The sequence below is a fragment of the Epinephelus fuscoguttatus genome, linkage group LG2 (genome assembly GCF_011397635.1).
Source record: "Epinephelus fuscoguttatus linkage group LG2, E.fuscoguttatus.final_Chr_v1".
In the NCBI taxonomy this organism is placed as follows: domain Eukaryota; kingdom Metazoa; phylum Chordata; class Actinopteri; order Perciformes; family Serranidae; genus Epinephelus; species Epinephelus fuscoguttatus.
The window spans coordinates 5280407-5303351 of record NC_064753.1 but is presented as its reverse complement, the minus strand read 5'-3'; the positions used below and the strand labels follow the sequence as shown (position 1 = coordinate 5303351).

The window sequence follows — 22945 nt, the reverse complement described above, 5'->3', positions numbered from 1 at the left end:
ATGACTCTGTTAGACTCTCTAAATTAAATAAAATGTAAGCTGTAAAGCCACCAGTATACCTCTATGTATATGTAGAATGAGAAGGTGTGTGGACACTCTACTAAATAAATGAGTAAAGAGACCACGCAACAATTATCAGGTTTATCTGAAGAAAAAAAACAAATAGTAATGCAAATAATTATACCAGAATGCACAGTACCAGTACAAACAACAGTGGAATTATACCAATATGCACATGTAAACAGTCCCAATTCTAGAATAAACGGTACCGTATGGAAACGATGCGGCCAATTGGAGCTCAAATTGAATGGGAAACAAAGTCCAGTGTTGACTTAGCTGGGCGTAACTTAGCTGGGCGATGTCCGTCGATAGCTGCCTCCGTGAGAAGAGAACAGAAGGAAGGGAGGGGGGTATCACTGTCCAAGGGCTGCCGTAGAATGGCAACGAGGATGTCAGCCGACCAACACTCGCTACCCGGTCCCTGGTTGCAGCGATTTGAGATACTGGCCAGCTAGGAATGAACTAGCAGCCAGTACAGTACAGTCCTCTCTCGTCTAGCTAACATTTAGCCGTGTTAGTTACTGATCCATTAGAAGGAAAGCTAGCTGGACATCGGTTTTGAAGCCTCTTTGGTCACGGAGCTCCCTCCATCTCTTGAACGCCTGACTGAGGTTTACTCTTGTTTTTCCTCTTCTTTTATCACTCTCCTTTTTGCTCTTCTTTGCCTCCTCAGACAGAGGAGCCCGTTTTCTTTTGCTAGGCCATTTTTCACTTGTCTCCAAACTTTGTCCGTCTGCCATTGTGCTCCTGACTCAACTGTCTCATGCCCAACTCTTCATAAGGACTCGCTCCAGTCCCTGATTGGCTGACCGACCAGTTTCGCAATACGTGACACATTTCCTGCCATAAAGCAGATTTTTTCCATGAAATTTCGGCGCCGGTGGCAGAAGCTTATTGCACAGCCACTAAGTAACCTAAACGCTGATAATCTGATTTTACTGTGGCCACTACCCTGTGCAACCCACATTATTTTCATAATGATATATTTAGGAAAAGATGCTATCTGTTGCCTCTTTAATATCAGAGTTATTAGTACAGTCAGTTGCCTCTGCTGAGCAAAGTTTTTCAAATATAAGCTCATATAAACATAATTGCATTCAACAATGGGACAGGAACATCTGGTGGTCTTTATGACATCAGTATCAATGCAGAACTCGCTTAGAAGCTGTCACATAATGACCTCCTTAATGACCTGCAGCCAGGTAATGCAGACGTGGGCCTCCATGCGCAACAGCTGAAAAATGATTGTTGTATAGTTTTTCTGTAGGGGACAATATACTGTCTCTGCAGATTCATAAAGTTTTGGGACTTTTCTTCTGTTTTGTGTGACCCATGGGTCATTTTTGTTTTTCTTACTGTTGATTTATATTGATTTTAACAACAGTGGTATTGATATCATATCATATCATATCATTCTTCTGTTGACCCTGCTTTCTGTCACAAAAGGAGTTCTTGGTTAACGTTGGGGGCGGGGGGTTAAATGAATAGAAAAGCAAAGTTCTCCCATGTACTATGTCTCTCCCCACCTGAAGTCTTTACACAGATTTTGCGTCAGTCCAGCTCCGCCCAGATTCTCTATTTGTCGTCTGTCTTTCACACACATCTGCCAGACGGTCCTGGACATTACGAGCGTTATAGCGCGACTCCAGCTGTCAACTGGTGAGAAGTGTGTCTAGCGCAAGTAAGTCTGAGAGTTTCGAATATTTTCCATCCTTGTAATGCTATAATCGTCAGTGGTGGAAGAAGTATCCTTTCCTCTACTACAAGTAAAATAGGCCTACATGCATTTAAAAATTAAATTAAGTGAAGTATATGAGTAGTATCAGCAAAATGTACTTGTGCAGTAAAATGTTCCCTGTCTGTTTTACAATTATGTAGCCTATAATATTTTTGGGTTAATATTACCGCTGCATAAATGTGTATGTTGCATTTTACTGCTGTAGATGTTTAAGGTTGTGCTCATTTTTATCTCCCTTTATATGCTGTTGGGTAGTTTAATCTATAGCAATGCATCATATCCTATATTATCATCAAACGTTTGCAGCGTGGCTCTCCTGTGCGAACCATATGTCTCTTAAAAGTCCACTTTTCATGGTGTCAGAAAATCAGCCATGTTTTCAGCTTTGTGATGATGCATTTTCCAGCAGATAATGGAACACGTCATCCTTCAGTTTAAACATACCGGAGATACGCGGTTTTCACTGGACTGGACAGTAAGGGGGTGAAAAATTGTAATCTGGAAAGTAACTAAAGCTATCAGACAAATGTAGTGGAGTAAAAAGTACAATATCTACCACTGAGATGTGGTGGAGTAGAGATGGAAATACTCAAGAAAAGTACAAGTAGCCTAAATGTGGACTTACTTTGTTCCATTCCATCACTGCTAATCAATTGCCTTCACATGTGTTAGTTAAGTGTTTAGCAGTTAGTATTGTGTGACTCTACACTATGGTATCACTGTACTTCTATTTTTAAATTTGGCTTGGGTTAGTTTGCAGTGTTACTAACATTAATGTACTACACATTAAATTATGCATGTGCTGCTTATATAACTCAGCAGTTTGAAAAGTTACACTTTCAGGGTTTTTTATTTTTTTTATTTTTTACAGCTCATGTAACTCAGCGGCACTTTCCAATTGGTAGTGGCTGCAGCCAGTGGAAGGCAGAGCTGGATGATGGCCAGCTGAAGGTAGTGCTGCCTTACCAAGAAATATAAAGAGTGATGGGCCTGTTTCAGTTTCAGATGCTTGTGATACCTGTTGCTTGTAAGCTGCCATGCTACTTCACTGTTGTTGTTGTTGTTGTTGTTGTTGTTGTTGTTGAGGCTACACTGCCTAGTGTACTCTGCATAATGTTTTATTAGAGCACTTTGCATTTTTATGTAAGCCTACTTTATATATTCGTGTTTTGTTTTTTTTAATTGTCTTTATTCCTGTATATTAAGTTAATTTCATGCAGAACTGCTTTTATAGACAGTTATGCAGAAAAATGTAATTGTAGCAGTGGAAATAAAGGCAATTTAGTTCAATCAATCAATCAATCAATCAGTCAATCAGTCATTGAATTTATTTGTCATATGAAATCATAAAAATGTTTTCAGTGAAATGTATTAGTGGTTACTTCCATCAGTTTGAAGAAGTAGTAATTTATATATATTTTTTTAAAGTCAATGTTTAGGATAAGGCAGGGTCATAATTCAGTATCCTTGTGGTCTGAGGGTAGAAGCTCTTCCTGAGCCTCCCAGTGTTGCCCTGGTGTAACAGGTACCTTCTCCCTGAGGGTGAAAAGGCAGTTATCCAGGTGGTTGAGATCTTTAATGATTCTCTTGGCCTCATTTTTTGCAGCATTGTGTAAACATCCTTTGTGCATAGTAGAACAGCACCTATAGTGTGTTCAGCTGACTGAACCACTCTTTGCAGGCCCTGCGATCCTGTTTGGTTACAGTACAAGCAGTGACATCAAGTCATTCAGAATCTTTGCCGTGCATGTCACACCTCTGGTAAACATGTTGGAGCAGGTGGTGAGAAAGAGAAGGGTGGAACTGGAATATAGATGACATGTTTTGCGCCTAGTGGGGAAGCACATAACCTAAGATCTAGCATTCATCTAACCACTATGGATACTGATTCCTACTCTCCTGGATTTAGCAGACTGATTCGAATATACACTCCAGGTCCAGGAAGATGTTGCAGTATGGTTGCAGCTCAAGGAGGGATGCCAAACTGAAAAGTGGAACCAAGATATCTACTAAGGCCTTAGTTCCTCTGCTCGCTACAGAAACCAAACTCACTAAAAAAACAGCCCGAGGATCAGCTAGCAGTCAAGCCTCAAAGAGGTTTTTCCAATTCTGTGATACAACAAGCACTCACACAATAACTGAGACAACTTTAAGCTTGTCACCGGCAATTAAAAACATATGTGGGTCCAAGAAAATAATGGCTGCTGGCTATGTGGTAAATACCATTTAGCGATAAAGTGTGACTTGAAAATGTGCTGCATAATGTGCAATACACAACTCATCCTTGCTCTACAAGACGTCAGTGTAATAACCCCAGGAAAAATAGATTCGGATGACAACAAGATGGCACCAGCAATAACAGGCCCAATCAAGCCAACTCCCCCAAATGCAACCCAGTCTCACTCTGAAATCGTTGAATACTGATGCTTGGTCAGCAGTGTTGGGCAGTAATGCATTACAGTAATAATGTTACTTTTCCCAGTAACGAGGGGTGTAGCGACTTATTAATCAAATTTCATATAAGATGATAACCATCTTGCAAATAGGGCGATCACCGGTCTTGTTTTAACGGCATCTAGAGGGTTGGGCGCTTGTTGAGTGCAACACCCTACGCAGATGCAATGATTAGTGATGTGCACCAAGGTGGTTTATATGGTGGTTTATATTCGATAATAAACTACATTCAAGGAGACAAAATAAAAGCGTGACACCGTCTATTTGTATTAATTGTATTAGAGATCACCGTCTATTTATTTTTCACATGCGCATACATTTCTGTCAGTTTCAGTGGTCAGTTTACCTACTTTGGCCTATAGCTTGACTTATGCTGTCATGTAGTGGCCGTGTGGCGACATTTCCACTATAATGATTATAGCAAACTGAAACATGACTTTGTCAACAGCACTACACTTCCAAAACCGGGTGGAATACAGGTGTGTTTTTTAATATAACAATCACTCAATGCACTGCTGCAGTAAAATGTATATATGTGTATATGTAACCCGTTTTCAGATTTAAATCTATGATTTCATGCAGAGTAGCCATTTTGTGAAACTGAAAATAGAAAATAGGAACACTGGAAAATAAATGGCTGAGATTCACACAGGGGCGTACTGGGAAAGTAATATATTACATAAGAAACTAGTTCCTTTGGCTGGGAGTAATAAGTAAAGTAACAATATTACTTTTAAAAAGGGTAATTAGTAATAAGTAATGTATTACATTTTTTGAGTAACGAGCCCAACACTGTTGGTCAGTGACTTCCAGTATCAGACACCAACAAAAAAAAGCTGTCCTTTCATGTCGGCATGACATGCAGCCAGTTGCCATTATTCTCTGATGCTGCCCAGCAGCGCAAGGGGGAAACATGGCCAGACAACAACTTTAGTTAAGGGTAGGGGGGAGGGGTGGTGGATGGGTCCAACAACCACCCACTCTTACCTGGAAGGTTGGTTTTCGATTCCTGTATGAATGTCAAGCCAAACCCTGCTCCTTTTCCTAAACCCAACCACATGCTTCTGTTGCCTAAACTCAACCATGTGTTGGCTAAAAGTAACCACGATGATGCACTGATGATGCACCCCTGAGGATACTGGGACAGGAGCTATCGCATTATGGATGGCCATCTTCTTCCCAATCTCACCAGCAAGCTCATCTAAACAAGTTTTCAACATAAAGGTAGCCTTTATGTCACTAAAACTGGGCTTTACAAGGTGTTTGCTTATAGTGCAGAGAGATCAAAGCATGGAGCAGGTGGCCTGTGGTGTTAGAGCAGGTATTTACTGTGCTCATGAGGTGCTGCTTTTTATTGATTGGTTGTTATGCTTTCTGTGTTGGAGTGGTAAAATGTAGTTAGGATATTCCTGCCTATCCCAAAGGAGTTCAGCTTCCCCAAGAAGTGTTTATACTGTTGGCATTTTTCAATGATCACCTCAGTGTTGGCCTCCAAACGAGTTTTGTCATTAATGAGAGTGGCCAGGTATTTTTTACTGATGTTCAGCTTCTATTGGTTCTCTCTGAATTATGGCCCCAGTCCTCCCTACTCCATGCTTAGTGAAGTTCACTAACATCTCCTTGGTCTTGGTGACATTCAGCTCCAGACAAGAGCCGTCACACCATTCCACACATTCACCTAGGACAGGCTTGTGATGTTGCCCAGGGAAAGACAGTATCATCTACAAACTTGATGACCAGATTACATTGAAGGCTTCTGTAGTCTTCTGTAAAGGATGAACAACAGGGGTGAGAGGACACAGCCTTGGAGGGAGCCAGTGGGTGTGTACTGGAGGTTGGAGAGCCTTTTGTTGATTGTTTAAGGTTGAGCACCTTCTGTGTTCTTCGGGTGAGGAAGTCTACAATCAACAAAGTTACCTGGTGTTCAAGGTGGAAAAAGTTACTTTTTTGCCAGGTTGTAGGGTGTTGAGTACTTTTTTCACAATCTTATCGAAGGCTTTTATGATGAGCGCAGTCAGGGCTATAGGTTTGAAGTCGTTCAGGACCTTGGGGCTGCTCTTCTTCAGGACAGGACTGTGCCAGTAGCTAGGGGGCTCTGATATAGTTGCTGGAATACTTCTCTTAGCTGCTCAAAACAGACTTTCAGTGTATGGCCACAAATATTATATAGTACAAGGGCTTGCTTGGTCTGTGTCCTTTTCAAGTATGTAATGATGGGGTCACCTGGGGTCAGGTTGCTAATTGTGTCTGCCATGTGTGATTAGTGGTCTTTCTCAGAACTCCTCTCACTGTCTCCTGAATATTCCCCAGGTTGAATTTTTGTTCAGTTTTGATTTTGTAGGTTATTTTGGACTTTTTGATCACCTGCTTCACCTCCCTGTTCACTTTTTTTCACCAGTGTAGTTACAGTGAAGAATACTTTTGTTGAGAACAGTTTTGAGGTCTTTTGTGACACATGATTTTTTATTGGGGAAATTGTGACAGTGCTAACCTGTTTGTTTAGAGCCTGATTTTTTTTTTTTTTTATCAATATGTCCAAGGTTGTACACTCAATACACTCCCTTAATGTGCAAATGCCAACAGTTAATTGTTTTTGCATGATGCAGAATACTCACCAACCAGTTGGTACATTCTCCTCCACATTGTGGTACAAAACAGGAAGCCCCGCACAGTCTATAATTGCTATTTTAGTTCCAGGGTGATGACTTGATCAAACTCTTGCTCCCGAGACCAAAACCAGGACCCTCTGTGCATGTGGTCCTCCTGTGATTTAGGGTACATGTTGCTGTGACCAGTGATATACTTGGTATATTCCATCAAGTTAGGCTCCTCCCAGAAGACAAGCCCCTCCTCTGCTTCCTCTGGAGAGACCTTAAATATAGGCAGTCCACAGTAGAATGAAAAGTGCTCCTCTTAGGCACAGCCTGCAGTCACTGCTGCACTGCATATATACTCCAAAAACACACCTTTGAATGACAGGAAGTCGGGGAGTTCGTCCTGAAGTACTTCTATGTAAACAAGTGTCTACAGAGCATAGCCTCTGAAGAAGATGCCAAAGTGCTGGTGGACCAGCTACAGGCATTCTTGGTCATTAGTTGGCACGTAACTGCCCTAAAACTATTCATCACCTCCCTGCAGAGACAAAATGTGGGCAGTGCTGAAAATGGATTTTTCAGGGCAAACAAAACCAGCAGAAGGTCCATGTGTTTTGTGTTGTCTCAGAGCAGGCAGAAGGCTCGGTCACATACCTCAGAAGAACAGAGTGGCATTTTTCACTTCACCGATCAAAAGTGGCTCCAAAGAAGCAGTAATCCATCCCAAGCTGAGAGCTGTGCACCATTGAGACAGGAGCTCAGGTAGCAAAGTTAAGGGGCTTCATTTAGCAGGTGGTATTATGGACTAACACTGTGCTCACCTGGCTGAAGTCAGACTCAAGCTTTCTTTGGTGTTTGTTGGCACTGCTGGTGACACCTGCTGTTATGTGAAGTTTGCCTTGATTCCTGCAGATTACATCATCCTGGGGAGGCCACTCTCCACACTAATAACTGTCAGACGCTGGATCCACAGCCCAACATTTCTTCTCAGCCCATATTAGTGGCTGTAGTCACCCAAGCCTCAGAGACCTTAAGCTCACAGCAAGAAAGATAATCTCAAAGCACAAAACTATTGTAAGGCCCAAACCTCCCTCCTTCAACAAGAGCAGCTAGACTGCTTTGCCAAGGACCTAACACTTTGGCCCCAGAATTTGATGGGAATGATGAGCTCACCTGCATTGACAGCTGCTTATGTCACAGCAGTCAGCTTGATCATCCCAGCCCTGAATGAGTCATTTCTAGGATTCGACACAAATACTGGATTCCAAGTGGGCGAGTGACAGCTTGCCACCATCAATGAGGTGGCAAAGAAAACCTGAAATCCCCAAGGTGACTGACCTGCCTCTCACAAGGTTACAGCTGCATAAGCCAGCCTTTCTCTCCACAGGTGTGGACTGCTTTGGTCCACAGTCCATCCAAATAGGACTAAGAAACAGAAACACTGGGGGATATCATTCAAATGCATGTCCACCAGGGCTGTGCATATTAATATCCTCTCCAGTTTTGACACAGATGGCTTTTTCATGGCACTGAGGTGGTTTATAGCTAGGATGGGCAAGTCATTCAAGTGTCTTTGGATCAAGAAACCAATTTTAAAGGAGGTGACCAGGAATCACAAGAGGCATTTGCAGCCCTTCAACTGGAGATGCAGGCACAGCGTGCACCCCAGCAGATCAACAGGAAATTCATTCTGTCAAATGCTCCACTTGGCGGTTGATTAGAGCAAGAGAGCCACTCAGTAAATGAAGCCTTGCAGGTTACACTTGAAACCCAACAGAAACAGAGACCGTGCTGAGAACATTCCTTATTGAAGTCAAAGGGATCCTCAACTCCAAACCTTTGGGCTACACATTGTCAGACATTGCTGACCATGATCCTATCACACCAAACTCCTAGCCAATCAGACGGCCTGATGCATCCCTTCCACAAGTATTGTATCCTGAGTCAGAGCTTTTAGGCATAGGACACTGGCACATACACAGCTCCTCACTGACTATTTTTGTTAAAACTTTATCAAGGTCTTCCCAGTCTACAGGCCTGACAAAAATTGCACACTGACAAGCCACCCCCACATGCTAGTAAAGCTATCATGCTCATGGAGCCACAGTCCCCTTGCTTATTGTGGCCAGTAGGAAAGGTCCCCAATATCTCCCTTGGATGTGAAGGCAAGGCCTTGACTTCAAACTTACAAATACCCTGTGTGACTCTAATCATTCAGTCCCCTGCCTTGAAGGACTAATCATAAAAGCCCACAAGTTATGATAACGTTTGGCTTGTTACACTGTGGATTACCTGCCAAGAACCTAAAAGGCCTTTCTAATAAGTCAGATTTTCTCTAGAAATCTGAGGGTGGCTGTGGAAAAGGCCTCCTGACTTCATGCCAGATCTCTCTCCCCACCTCAATTTTCTTCTTCACAAAGACTTTGGGGCAATCAAACTATGCCCAGATTGACTCTCTTGGGACAAACGTGGGTCTAACCTGTGGAGTGACAACAACAGAAAGTTTGCTGTTCTGGTGTCAGCAAACTCTCTATTGCTGCCATTACACAGGTTAGACCCAGCACTGCAGCTGGCCACCAGCCCACTGTGACCCCAGCACTGGGGTTCATGCTGACTGAATTCGGAAGTGTGATAGCTAGCTAATTTTTGTCTCATTTATGATCTGATCAACAATAAATTCATTAAATTCAGTGCCCCATTGCAATTGCTATTTTCCAAGCAAAAACAGCTGTCAATCAACGTACAAGGAGGTCTGTGTGAATGTGAACACACTGAAAAGGATCATAAGAGGACCAGTGCAGTGCCTCCCTTGTTTACAATCCCCAAATTGTCATAAGCATTGGCCAAATAGACACTCTTGCTCAATTGCTGCTCTGTGCATTTGCAGCTGTCTGAACAATGATGTGTTGCTGAATTGGTGCACAAGGACTTATACTGTCCAAATAGCAGTTAATAGCTGTGCATGAGAAATATTAAAATCTGCTCATGAGCAAGTTTATCACACTCACAACAAATGGCATATATCTGAGGCCATACAAACGACCGCATCATACGGCCGCTCATTTCATAGCGACACATGTACAGCTTATGTAACTCAGCAGGTATGGTAGTGGTTGGTAAAATTACTGCATGTAATTTATCAGCCAGCAGAAGGCAGTGTTGCCTTCCTAATGGACTTAAACCTGCTGTTAAAAAGTGACTAGGCTGTTTCAGTCTCAGAGATGCCTGTTGCTTGTACCCTGATGCTATGCTGTTAACCTGTTTGAGCTACATTGCACAATGTGCTCTGCATATAATCATAGTTCAGTAGTTTGCATTTTTTATATGTACTTAATGCATTCTTGTTATTTACAGTTATCTTTGTTCTTGTATATTATGTTGATTTTATACAGAGCCACTTATTCACCAGACATCGGTGCAGAAGGAATGTGGTTGTGGTGGTGAAAATAAAGGCAGTGGATGTGAAGACATCTGTCTGGTTTGGATCGATCACCTGCAGCAGATTATTATTTAACTGAATCCAGCATAGACAAGCAAAGAAGCAACAACTTCTTCACAGCTATGTTAAAGTACCCAACTTTGGCTGCATGGCTGGTGTACTGGCTGTGTCATAGTTATTCTGGTAATAAACACATGCTTACTGAAATATCCTAGTTAAAGCCGACAAATAGAAACATGGGCATACAACAAACAAAAAACAAACATATCAATTTTCAGTTAAATTTTAATGTAAATTTTATGTTTACATAATACTACTGTCTGCAAGCAAGTTCTCTGAGCTTTCTTACTGCTGCTTCTTTAACTGCCTTTAATCCACATTTTAACTCAAAGGAGTTGAGGCCTGTACTACGAAGCATGATTTGGAGTTAGTGAGGTAACTTCAGGGTAACTCTGGGTTTTCAGTACTACAAAGCTGGCTCTCTTTTGTGGAATAAATCGCCGTCTTAACCTATGCTGAACAACTAGCTCTATTTCCACTGGTTTTAATACAGAGCTTCTAACAGAGAGCTCATTTACAACACGAAGCACATGATTTTAGCAGGATTTTAACTTATACAAAGTTTATTTTATTGCAGTTATAGTGTTGTATTTTCACACTCTGATTCCATCACTGCAGCTCAAAATGACATGAGACACCTGTGTGATGAGTAGGGGAAAAAGTAATATTTTATCAGAAAAATAATCCTATAATAAGACTGTTAATTGGCTCCTGTTATTATAATTGCAACATTTGGGCCAGACAGAGCAAAACAAGGTTACCTTCCACCCTTTACTTCAGCAGCAGAAACAATGTGGTATTAAGTGTTTTATGTGACATTTTCAGAGTAGTTTCATCATCATCCATACATGGCAAAATATTCTGTATACTTATGTCACATATGGCTTAGTCATACCTGCATGTAATTAAAAGTCTCGGCCAATGGTAAACTTTTGGATAGTGATTTCAATGTTCCTAGCTATATTTTCTGTTATAAGATTACAAAGTATTGTTTACATCCCACACCATTAACATTTTACTGTCTCGCAGTCCCAGACACTTTGGAAACCATTTCATCTCAAATGATGTGAAGTACGTTACATCATTCATGGTTCTGATGAAGTTGCTTGAATTAACACCCCTACATCTTTCACATGAAAACCTAGAGTTGACTGAACTAGTTGACAACCAGCTTTGTAGTACCAGTTAACCAGAAGGCCAGTGTTAGGGTTAGTCAAACCAGATAATGAAAAGATATCCTGGGTAAGTACAACTGGCTTCGTTGTAAAGGCCTCCGGTCTCCCTTTTTAATCGCATCTGTCAGACTGTCCTGTTGTCCCCTATAAAAACAGAATGTCAAACACCGCAGCACTGGCTAAAAAAATCCACCCAGGACTTAAAGAAAGATTGCTAAAAAAAAAATGAGGAAAAATTCACTCACCTCAAAACTTTTTTTAAGGTCATTGTCTGTATATAAAGATGGGTGACATGTCTTCACTTCCTTCCACCGTACAAAACTTAAAACAAAATATTCTGGATATGGGCACAGCCATCTTGAGCTGGTAATATCATTTAGAGTCATAGTCTGTACAGTAGTGATTATGTGGTGAAGTAGCGGTATTAAAGTGCTGCCCATTCACCTGCCCAGCTCAACTGCATGTCACACCGCCTTTTTATAGCATCAAATAGCTAATTAAAACCTTAAAACCAAACTTATCAGGCAATAAACACTTGAACACCAGCATAATAAGAACTACCATAAATGACAGAAACCACCTTTAAGAAAAACGTACTGGATGTGACTTTGATTTTTTTTAGTTTGGCTCACGTCCCATATGCTAACATTTAGGGGGCAGGGTTTATGACCTATACTCCAGCCAGCCACTAGGGGGAGATTGAGATGTTTTGGCTTCACTTTTGGGAAGCTGTCATGCAGTCTGCCTTTCATACAGTCAATGGACTCAGTCATCCACTGACCTAGGTGCAGTCTTAAAGAGCTTACAGACTATGTTAAAACCTTTGCTGGCACCGAGGACACTGCACTTAGTTGGTTTTATTCTTGCCTTTTAGGAAGAACCTAGTCAGTCATCATAGGTAATTACTCATCTTCTACACCTCAAATCAACTTTTGTACCTCAAGGTTCATTTTTAGGTAAAATTTTACTTTCTATCTACATGCTCCCACTCAGTCAATTCAGCCAACATCACAATGTTTGCTTTCATCACTACACAGATGACACACAGATACCGTCCACTGAGACCTGGCAATCCAGAAAGCCTAGTTGCTGTTTTAGATTGTTTCAGTGATGAAACAAATGTTGGATGGCACAAAATGTTTTTCTACTCAATAATTCAAAATCAGAATTCATATTTTCAGTCCTTCAAACCCTTTCAGTCTCACTGAGAGTTGCTTTATTCACTTGTTTGCTAATGTGAAGCCTGCTGCCAGAAATCTAGGAGTACTATTTTATTAAGATATAAGTTTTGAACCACAGATCAAAAAAAAGTTGTCTAGTTTGGCTTCCTTTAAATTAGACCCATCTTCAGAATTAGACCAATACTTGTACACGCTGACCTAGATAAAGAAATTTACACCCTTTTCTCTAGACTTGACTGCTGTAACACAACATGATTTTGCAAAGTAGGACATGTCCCTGGATCAACATACCACATCACACTCCTGAACACACTCTTGAACTTTCAACAAATCACACCCCCCAGACATCATCAGTGTGCTGCTCCAGTGCTTCTTTCAAAGTTCCTATGTGCTTCATAAGAGCAAGGGTAGTTTTTCAAATTGAAGTTACCGGTAATACAATTGAACAAAATTCTCAGTAACATTGAACAAAAACCTTATAAGACACTGCAGTGTTCGAGAATTAGCTTGCTAACTAGGTTGGCTATGCTAACGAGTTAGCTTGCCAATAGGCTTAAATATTGTTCACTAACATTAAGAATAAGGTCATTTTGCAGTAGCAAAGACATGCAATGGACACATTTTCTCACATTTTTTAATAGCCCACTCAACACTATTTTTTTTTACAAGATTGCAGTGCTTGTGTCTGGACCATCACTGCCATGTTGACCCTGGATAATTTTTTTGTTGATCCAGGACAATCATTGTCATCTTCATCCTGCATAATCTGTTTAGGTTGATCCAGGAACATTATTTTCATGTTGATCCTTGATAATCTCTTTATGTTGATAGTGTTGTTATTTTACACTCTGATTCCATTGAAATTAGCAAGCTAACTTAATATTCTAGCCGACTGGCAAACTTTGTTGTTAGCATAGCCTACCTAGTCAGCAAACTAACTTTTAACCCTACAATAGCTTACAAGGTTTGTGTTCAGTGTCACTGAGGATTTCTTTCAATTGTATCAGTTGTATCAGTGTGGATAAAGCTTAACTCTGAGGGAGCACAAAGGAATTTTGATAGAAGCCCAGGAGCAACTCTGATGGTGTCAGAGGGCTGTGGTTGATTGATTGCAATGTTGGTCCAGGAAAACGATGTGGGATGTTGATCCAGAAGCATGACCTACTTGACAGAATCACGTAATGCCCTGTAACTCCCCCCTTTCCAGTATCAACCAAAAGTCAGTCTCCTCTAGTTCAGGATGCAGCACCCAGGCTTCTGACTGGTTTTAACCATAAAGACAGACGATGCATCTCCACTGACCCCCACCGTACAAAAAGAAGGCAAAATATCCCGAATATGGCCACTGCCATCTTGCTCTGGTAATGTCATTGGAGCCAGAGTCTGCGCAGTAGCAATCTCTGCCAGTATCCAGTTCCCATCTATACACCTGTTTAGGTACCAACCAACCAATCATGGACAGGGCTTATGACCTATACTGCAGCCAGCCACCAGGGGGTGATTGAAATATTTTGACTTCAGTATTGGGGAGCTGTCATGTCGTCCATCTCTATATATAGTCTATGGTTTTAAGGGATGACATCACATCAATCCTTTCTTCCTTCCAGTGGCTCCTTGTTTCGTTGAGAATTGATTTTAAGATTTTACTGATCTTTTTCAAAGCACATCTGGGTCTGACTCCGAGCTATGTAGCAGAAACTGTGACCACATCAGGTCACAACCTCAGAGCCTCTTACTGTAACTGTGCTTTTGCCATCAGGGTCCCTAGGCTTTGGAATGAGCTGACTGAGGGGATGAGGTTCACAGAATTTAAAACCTATTTTAAGGACTTCAGACCTGAAGGGCTGAAATCCTATGTTTTTTTTTTTTTTGATGTATTGTAATTATTTCCTTCAGAACAGTTTTACGCTTGCTAAAATTGGCCAGCATACTTGTATCCAAATTCCACTTGTATATGTGTATATACTATATACTTGTATGCTACTGACATTAGCACTGTGGGACTACTCATTTAACTAACGTACCATTTTGCCAATCATTTTAACATACCTTAAAACTTTTATACTATTATTTGCTTTAATCACTGAATTCAATTGGCATATATGAGACACGTCTGTAACTCCTTTCACACAAAACTGTTGCTCAGGAAAGATGGGACATACTATCAAATAATTTATTTGAAACAGTATGAATATTACTTATATAAAAATTAGAATCGTTTTTAAATTACAAATCATTTATTTGATCTCACTCTAACAGACAACACATAAAGAGAGAGAAAGAGAGAGTTACAACACTCGTTTTACACTACCTAAACCTAAACCCCTACCTAGGGGTTGTGAAATCGATTCAGTAATTTAAAATCTAAGCCATGTGTTTTGATTGACCAAACAGATTATTTGCAAAGAGCAAAAACCACGTAATTTTTTTATCAGCTTCCCTGCCCAACCCCATCTTTCTCACTTTTTTGTTTTCTACCCCTCGAGTTTGTGCCCATTACAAAACTCGCAGGATTTGCTTTATAACAATATTGAACCACATGTGTAAAAAACTGTAACGGCTCTAAAGATGTGTGGGTCTAGTGCAAATTTGGCATCAATGACAGTTTGTCCAAACATCACCAAACCTGGTGGATATCTTTAATAAAGCTGATCAAACATTTCCCCAAAATGTTTTTCAAATTGAGAAATACGAAATAAGGGTGATGCTGTTGCCATAGAGAGAGAAGAGAGTGGCCTGACACAGATTTGATCATGTTTGAATGAACATCCGCCCTATTATCATAAAACCTGTTAGTTTTCTAAAATGCAGGTCTCAAGTACTGTCAGAGGTCTTGATCCTTCACAGCTTTAAACTTATAATGGCATGCATTGGCTTGGACTCTGGATTTGCCACTTGCGGCTGTGAACAGTTTCATTGCTATTCTGTTGCTAAGGTATCAGCTTTGTAGCCTGGTAAGACCATCCTGATGATGTGAGCTCAACATTCTGTTTTAGTATTAGTCTGGACTCAGTGCTGCCTCTCTTTGTCAGGGCCAATCAAGATTCTGCACTGTGGTTCAGAACTTAAGCAGCCAATCAGGGACTGCATTGTAGTTAATGATTTAAAATAGGTGAGTTCTTGCAGAAATAGAGTCAATAACAACAATCAAACAACAACAAGATTATGCACTTGCCATTCCTCTGCCTGGATTTTGCAAAAGCTTGATTTGTCAGTTGGCTCTGTTGGTGATGAACAAGATGTTCCCAGGTACAAATGACTGACTGAGGAGTTTGTCTGTCAAGGCGAGTACTCCCACCCACTGAAAGTGTTTTGAGTAGCACTGAGTCCATACTGATACAGAGAGCGAAACGGGATGTTGAGCTCACATCATCAAGATGGTTTTACCAGGCTAACAGCTTTGGGTCCTGTTTATTGCCTATCAGCTACTGCATTGACAAACACTCTAACAGGAAATACATTATTACCTATTTAGAATGTTTATGTTGTCATGTTTGAAATGGACAAAATATATAGACTTGCTTATATGACACCTTTTGTTGTCAACTTTTTATTGTTTTTGTTTTATTTGCTTTTACTCTTTTATTTGTATTTATCTATAATTAATTTAGTCTTGCTTTTTTGGGCCTAACTGTGGCCTTTTGTGTTATATTGTCTTCTGAGGATCCTCCTTCTTCCTGTATGTTGTATTCTCTTTTTTGAAAGGTGCTATATAAATGCATATTATCATTATTATTATTATTATCATTCTTACATTAACAATAATTTTATATCAAAATGATGGCTTAATGCAGGTTTTCACCAATTTTTTTTAAGAAAATTAGCACAATTTTTAAGAATGTGTATTGTTTTTTAATGACTTGATGTATCTCTTGCTCTAGTTAAAGCCAATGTGATCTGCGATGAGACCAAAATGACAGTAGCAATTGAGAAATCTTCATACCCTCGCCTCAGTTTGAATCATTTGCGGCTCAGTAACCCCACCAATGGTGCCTGCAGCGTCCGCTCCAACAGCACTCACATCTATTCTGTTGTACCCCTCAACGAGTGTGGCACTCAGATTGAGGTAATGCAGGGTCATTTTTTTCATTAAATACTGTGCTCTTCTTATACTTATTGGTGTTGTTTTTCATTAGCAGTATGAGGACTAATTATGTTTAACTCTGCAGGAAAATGATGAAAACCTAATTTTCAAGAATGAAATCACCATAGAGGACAACACAGGAGACCTGATCACCAGGAAATGTCTGTTTGAGCTGAAGTTCTACTGCCAGTACCCCAAACGAGGAAATGTGACACTGGGTTTCTCAGTACATAGAAAGAGTGTCACAGTGACCCAGTCAGGCTTTGGCACATTCACCTACAAGTTTGAATTCTATTCTAACAAAAACTTCAAAAGCCCAATTGAGCTACCGTCATACATTCTTGAGTGTACCATCGGGACCAGGATTTACATGCAGATAGAGGCCACCTCCTCATTCAAAGACGCCAAGTTGTTTGTGGAGTCCTGCAAAGCTGCACCAGTTGACAACCCAAATTACGAGCAAACTTACTCCATCATTGATAATGGGTAGGTATGAGTACACCACCTAGTGGCAACAGAGGACAGAACAATGTATTTGTCATAGTCATAGTCATATTTATTAGCTCATCACCACAATTGTGGTATGGAATACAAACAAGACAAAAAACAAAACAAGGCAAATGGTAAACAGCCAGAATGAGTCATCACAGATCAAAATAAAAGAGCAGCTGCAACCAAGGCAACCAAGCCTGCACATTGCATATTGCATATTGTTCTTGAATTATCAGTCTGCAATAAAGCTATACATTTGAACATAGATGGGCGGTTTAAAAAATATTTAGGCAAGTACTTGTTTCTGGTTATATTTTTACATTCAAACAAAACATGATATTCATCTCCCAGGTGGCCATTGTTACACAAATTACAAAACCTTTCATTCCTTTCCAGACCTTTGTATCTACCTGTTATTTTAGGGAGTCTATTATTAGAAATTTGATGTAATTTTAAAGATATGTTGTCTCACATTTGGTGTTTCTATCTAAATGGACCATGTGTGTGACTGATAGATGGAAGTTAAATGTCTTCATATCTTCAACCTGAGTAGCTCACATTGGAGATGATTATCTCCTCCTACAGTAGAGGCTCATCTCTGCAGTATAACCTTGTCAGGATGTAAAAGTCAATGCTTCACTTACTTCATCTGTGGTATTATATATCTTACTTTCCCCCAATAACCCCCATCATTAGGCATAGACTTACAGAGGCAATATTTATTACCTTTTTGTTTGCTTATTTTGCTCTGACTAGGTGTAATGTGGACCCGACCTTAGAAATCCATCCTGCCGCCCATGACAGACAATTCCGGTTCAGCATGGAGGCCTTCAAGTTCATCGGCCTGTATGACCAGGTAAAGACTGTGGTTAGACTGAAGCAAGAGACTGTCTGTGATAGCCTGTCTGTTACAAGTGGGCGAATCAATACACATGACTTGACTTGAGTCAGACTCAAGTTACAAATTTATGGACTTGAGACTTGCTTAACTAACATTGCTAAAGACTTGTCTTGACTTTGACTTGGTATTTATCAGAGGTGGGGGACTTGAGTCACATGACTTGACTCAAGTCATGGCTCAGACACATCAAACCAACTTTAAAGAACAAGCAGCAATAAAAGACTACTGCAAAGACTACAGCTGAGAGCCGACCATCACATATGTTCAGAACAGATCATATTTACTGTGCACCAGTGAACTATAACATATATGTATATATATATATATATATATATATATATATATAGGTTGAAGGTTAAGACTTGTGACTCACTCCATCCTCTGCTATCACTATGTAAAAAGAAGATGTAAAAAGAAGGTTCACAGTCAGCACTAACTTTATTGGAGGCACAGTGTTTTGTTCATGTCATGGACCTTCATTAGGCATCAAGCACACAATGTGATTCAATACATCTTTATACTGAAGCCACAGGGTGTAACAGCCAATCAAAAAGCTGAGCCAAATCTTTAAACACCTGCAACACTTGTCACCAGTTTTGGGGAGTAGTGAACTACATAGTCATATACCATGGACTTCAAATTTTCAAAAGTGTTTGCATCTTTCTACTGCATAGACGAAGACTATCAGAAGACGATCCTTATCCTTATCCTGGTGGTTCCACTACATTCATATTTGAATTTATTCAAGTAGTTAATTTTTTAAACTTTTTTTTTCTTTGTGTGTGTGTGTGTGTGTGTGTGTTACATTCAGGTGTACGTCACCTGTTCAGTCATGATTTGTGAAGCACAGAGGTCTGACACCAGGTGTGCAAAGGGTTGCATCAACTCGAGATCATGGCCAAGTGATCAGCCCCATCAACGGAGAAAGAGAGAGGCTACGTCTGTCACTCAGAGTTTACGGCACAATATTTCCCAGGGTCCTCTGCGCTTAAAGAGGTCAGCAGAGAGCTCTGTAAACCCAGGTATGAAAACAGAGAGTGTTTTCTTCCCAGCACATCGGCCATGTTTAGTCTCTTCAGAAAAGATAAAAATAAAATTGTACTTCTCTTTTCTCCAGGGATCAACTTGAACCTGAACTTGGTATTCATTGCTGGATGTCTTCTTGCAGCTGTTGGCATGATCAGTGCAACAATCGTGTACAAAGCCAAATTGTCAAGTGTTAGATACCAACCATTGCCCAAATATGAAAGTTAAGGCAACTGCATGCAGAATACCTATTCATTATTAATAACATTTAAAGCTTTTTGATTAGTTTTGCTATCATATATTGACCATGTATCCAATTATGCGCCCATTTAAATCAATGCATTTATTTAAACACCTTTAGAAATGTCTATAGCTATATAAGAGAAAATACTTCAGAGAGGGAGTATCTGTGCCTGGGCAAAAAGGTAACCAGAAAAGAAAGTTTTACATTAATTAACACTGAGAGGATGATCAACCAGAACTGCACAGGATTATTATCATAAACTAAAACTGACACTAAAACAAAAATGAGCAGTGAACAATATTGCTGTAAACTTAAAGTAAATAAAATTGATATCTTTAAGAAAAACTGAAACTAACCTGAAACAATGTTGCCTGCCAAGACAAGGAGAGCACACAAATTTCTGTCTACTCTCTTTTCATTATACCACAGACATGGAGTAGACTTGACATGCTATGCTGCAGTTGCTTCACAATTAATCCCTATTTGCAGCTTAGTCTTGTAGAATTTGATAACAAGAACATGGTTTAGGATGAAATATTGTAGAGAATCAAACTCAGGACTAATGTTATCCAGCTGGGGTCAGGATGACATTGCAGGTGACAGGTTTTCTTCTGTGGTAGTGAAAGAGTACTCAAGTTGATTTATAAATCAAAAGATTTAAACATTATGTTAATAATGCTATAAATCCCATTTTAACACAGTTCTCCAACCATGTATTTTGTATATACATACTGCTACACACTCCGAAAACTAACTAAAACTAAACAAAAATGAAAAAAGTCAAAACTGAAATAAAATAAATACTAATTGAACATTTAATTCTATCATAACAGTGGTTCTGCAGCTGCTGGGTGATTATTCTTTTGAGTTGTTTACTATTGTTTACTGTGGGATTCCTAGTTTTACATATGCTTCTACTATTATGTATTACGGTATGATTTCAAACAAGTATCTTGATCTATACGTGTACTCCTACCCAATCATAATCACTCATGTCAGATATTACATGACTAAAGCCCAGTATGGCTGGAACAGTGTTAGGTATGACACTTGTTTACAGTTTTTCTCAATTGTTTACACGCAATTTTGAAAACAGGGCTCCTTTTTTCAAAATATTCACACAATTATCCGAACACCACACTCAATTTGCATAACTCCTAGATTGTTTGCAAAATGACACACTTCAGTCAAAACATATACACATTTATAAAAATGCTGTTTTGTTTTCATCTCACTAACAGTCTTCAAATGATCAGACACTATTGCAGTCAGTTACATACTACAGTGATCAATACAAAATACATTTGTAAAAACCCCTGTTTTAGGAAATATCTGGTCTAGTGCTAGACTTTTTTGCCAGACATTTTTATGTAAGGGATCATTTAGATGACAAAAAGATATTGTCAAACCCACATCATTCATCATAATTACTTTGAGGTATACAGAGAAAGGACACAAATACAACAAACAAACACAACACTGATTGCAGACTGAAAATTTTTACCATACTCAGTTACAGATCAACAATGAAAATCAGAACAAAATAGTAGTTTTTCTTACTACTGTAAAGTGTAGACAAATAAAAATCTGTAGACAAATAGAAATTACTGCATGAAGTACCTACACTTACAGCAACTCTGAAGAAAAACTGAAGTAGCAGCAGCAGCAACAACACACTATCTCTCCATCTGGCTGGATCAGGCCATAGGATTTCATCCACATCACAGGCTATGTCTTCATTGGCAAGGCACCGTTGGAAGAATCGCCTTGTGTGACGAATCCACCCCTGCACAGAAGCTGCTTGGATAAGATCACAGGCCTGCTCCATGGCCTGAATGAGGGGCAAACGGTCATAGGGCCAAAAGGTCATATACCTTCCACCGCCATGCAGAAAAAAAAACTCCTCTATTGGGTTTAGGAAGGGGGATTTAGGAAGGGGGAGTATGGTGGAAGGTATAAGACTGCAAATTCAGGGTGCTCATGGAACCAATTGTGGACCAGATCGATGGAAAGATACATTGTCCCAAACGACAATGTACTGCATGTGGTCCACTTGGTTTAATGCTGTGACAATGTCGTGTAATCTGTCAAGAAATGCAAGTATTAGATTGGTGTTATAGGGTCCCAGATTTGCATGGCGGTGGAGGACCCCATTTTGGGTAATGGCAGCGCAAAGGGTGATGTTACCCCCTCACTGCCCTGGCACATTGGTAATTGCCCTGTGTCCAATTACATTTCTCCCTCTTCTAGTTTTCGCAAGGTTAAATCCAGCCTCATCAACATATATAAATTCATGTTGGATCTCTTCAGCATCCATTTGCAAGACTCTCTGAAACACAGTAAAAGACAATAGGACGCCGTTCAATATCTAGCACAGTAATTTTTCATGCAAAAAGGTTGTGTGCAGTGCACAATACCACACCATAGTAAGGTGAACAATACATACCTCCACATACTCATTATGCAGACGTTTCACTCTCTCTGAATTCCTGTCAAATGGTACTCGATACAGTTGCTTCATGTGTCCTTGATTTATTTTGAGGATTCGACCCAATGTTGACAGAGACTTCATGGATGTTATTGAAAATATTGTGATCATTGATGACATTGGCTTGGATTTCTCTCAGCCTGATACAATTGTTGGCCAAAACCATGTTTACAATGGCTGTCTCTTGTGCCCGAGTGAACATGGGGCGCCTTCAACCTTGGTGTCCTCGACCCTCAATCCTATGTAGACAAAAAACACGTCACAGGAAAGGATATCAAAAGTGATGACAAGTACAGTAAGCTGCAGTTTCAATGTACTGTGCGGTTAGTTTACCTGTTTTCTCGACGAAATGTACGAATTACTGTCGCTACAGTATTCCTGCTGAGATTTGGCTGGACTCTTAGTCCAGCTTTTTGTTGAAGACAGGTGAACTCACCTGCTGCCTTTTATAGCACCTACCTGAGTGCTGCATTTTCAATTAAGCACCTGTGTGCTTTCACACCAGGTGGATGTGATTATCCAATTCGTTCATTAGTGTGGTCGTTGGCAAGCCGGGGCTTTGTAATGGGAAGGAAGTAACCTCACAATCCTTATGTGTCTAAGGTGTGATAATGTGTGCAGAGTTTTGCAAATCACTATGTGTAATGTTTTGCAAAAAGTATGAAGCTGAGTCTGTGCTTATTGTTGTGCAACTATGGACAGGTGTTTTGCTTCTTGAGTGTAAAGAGCTGTTAACTGTGTGAAAATTTTCATTTTAGTGCGTAAACAACTGTAATTAATGGATCAATAAATACATATATTCTTTAGCATATTTTTTTTCCTTTTGTCCATTTTAATTCTCTTTTTCTAACACACAGACCCAGTCATATCTCAAGTCAGTAAAAAGACATTATTTTTTAATTCTTTCCTGTTGCTGAACCTAATCATATTAGGACTTAAGACTAAAAAGACTAAAAGTGGTATATTAAATCTGAAGTTTCAAGCATGTAGCTTTCTGATGACAGTAATC

At 39.9% G+C, this 22945-nt stretch overlaps 1 protein-coding gene across 4 annotated transcripts; it reads left to right on the top strand.

The window, feature by feature from the left end:
- The first annotated feature begins 1650 nt into the window (after nucleotides 1-1650).
- Nucleotides 1651-22690, top strand: LOC125905368 (ZP domain-containing protein-like). Of its 4 annotated transcripts, none has more exons than XM_049603289.1 (7): nucleotides 1651-1741; nucleotides 10239-10468; nucleotides 16583-16767; nucleotides 16871-17271; nucleotides 18034-18133; nucleotides 18990-19200; nucleotides 19296-22690. In XM_049603289.1, the coding sequence occupies exons 2-7, from the start codon at nucleotides 10408-10410 to the stop codon at nucleotides 19430-19432; spliced, it is 1095 nt and encodes a 364-aa protein (XP_049459246.1). In that variant the 5' UTR covers nucleotides 1651-1741; nucleotides 10239-10407; the 3' UTR covers nucleotides 19433-22690. The 4 variants fall into 4 exon arrangements, with proteins under 4 accessions (XP_049459246.1, XP_049459261.1, XP_049459252.1 ...); XM_049603295.1 differs by lacking the exon at nucleotides 1651-1741 and adding an exon at nucleotides 2670-2749; XM_049603288.1 differs by lacking the exon at nucleotides 1651-1741 and adding an exon at nucleotides 7488-7608.
- Nucleotides 22691-22945: the final 255 nt, after the last annotated feature.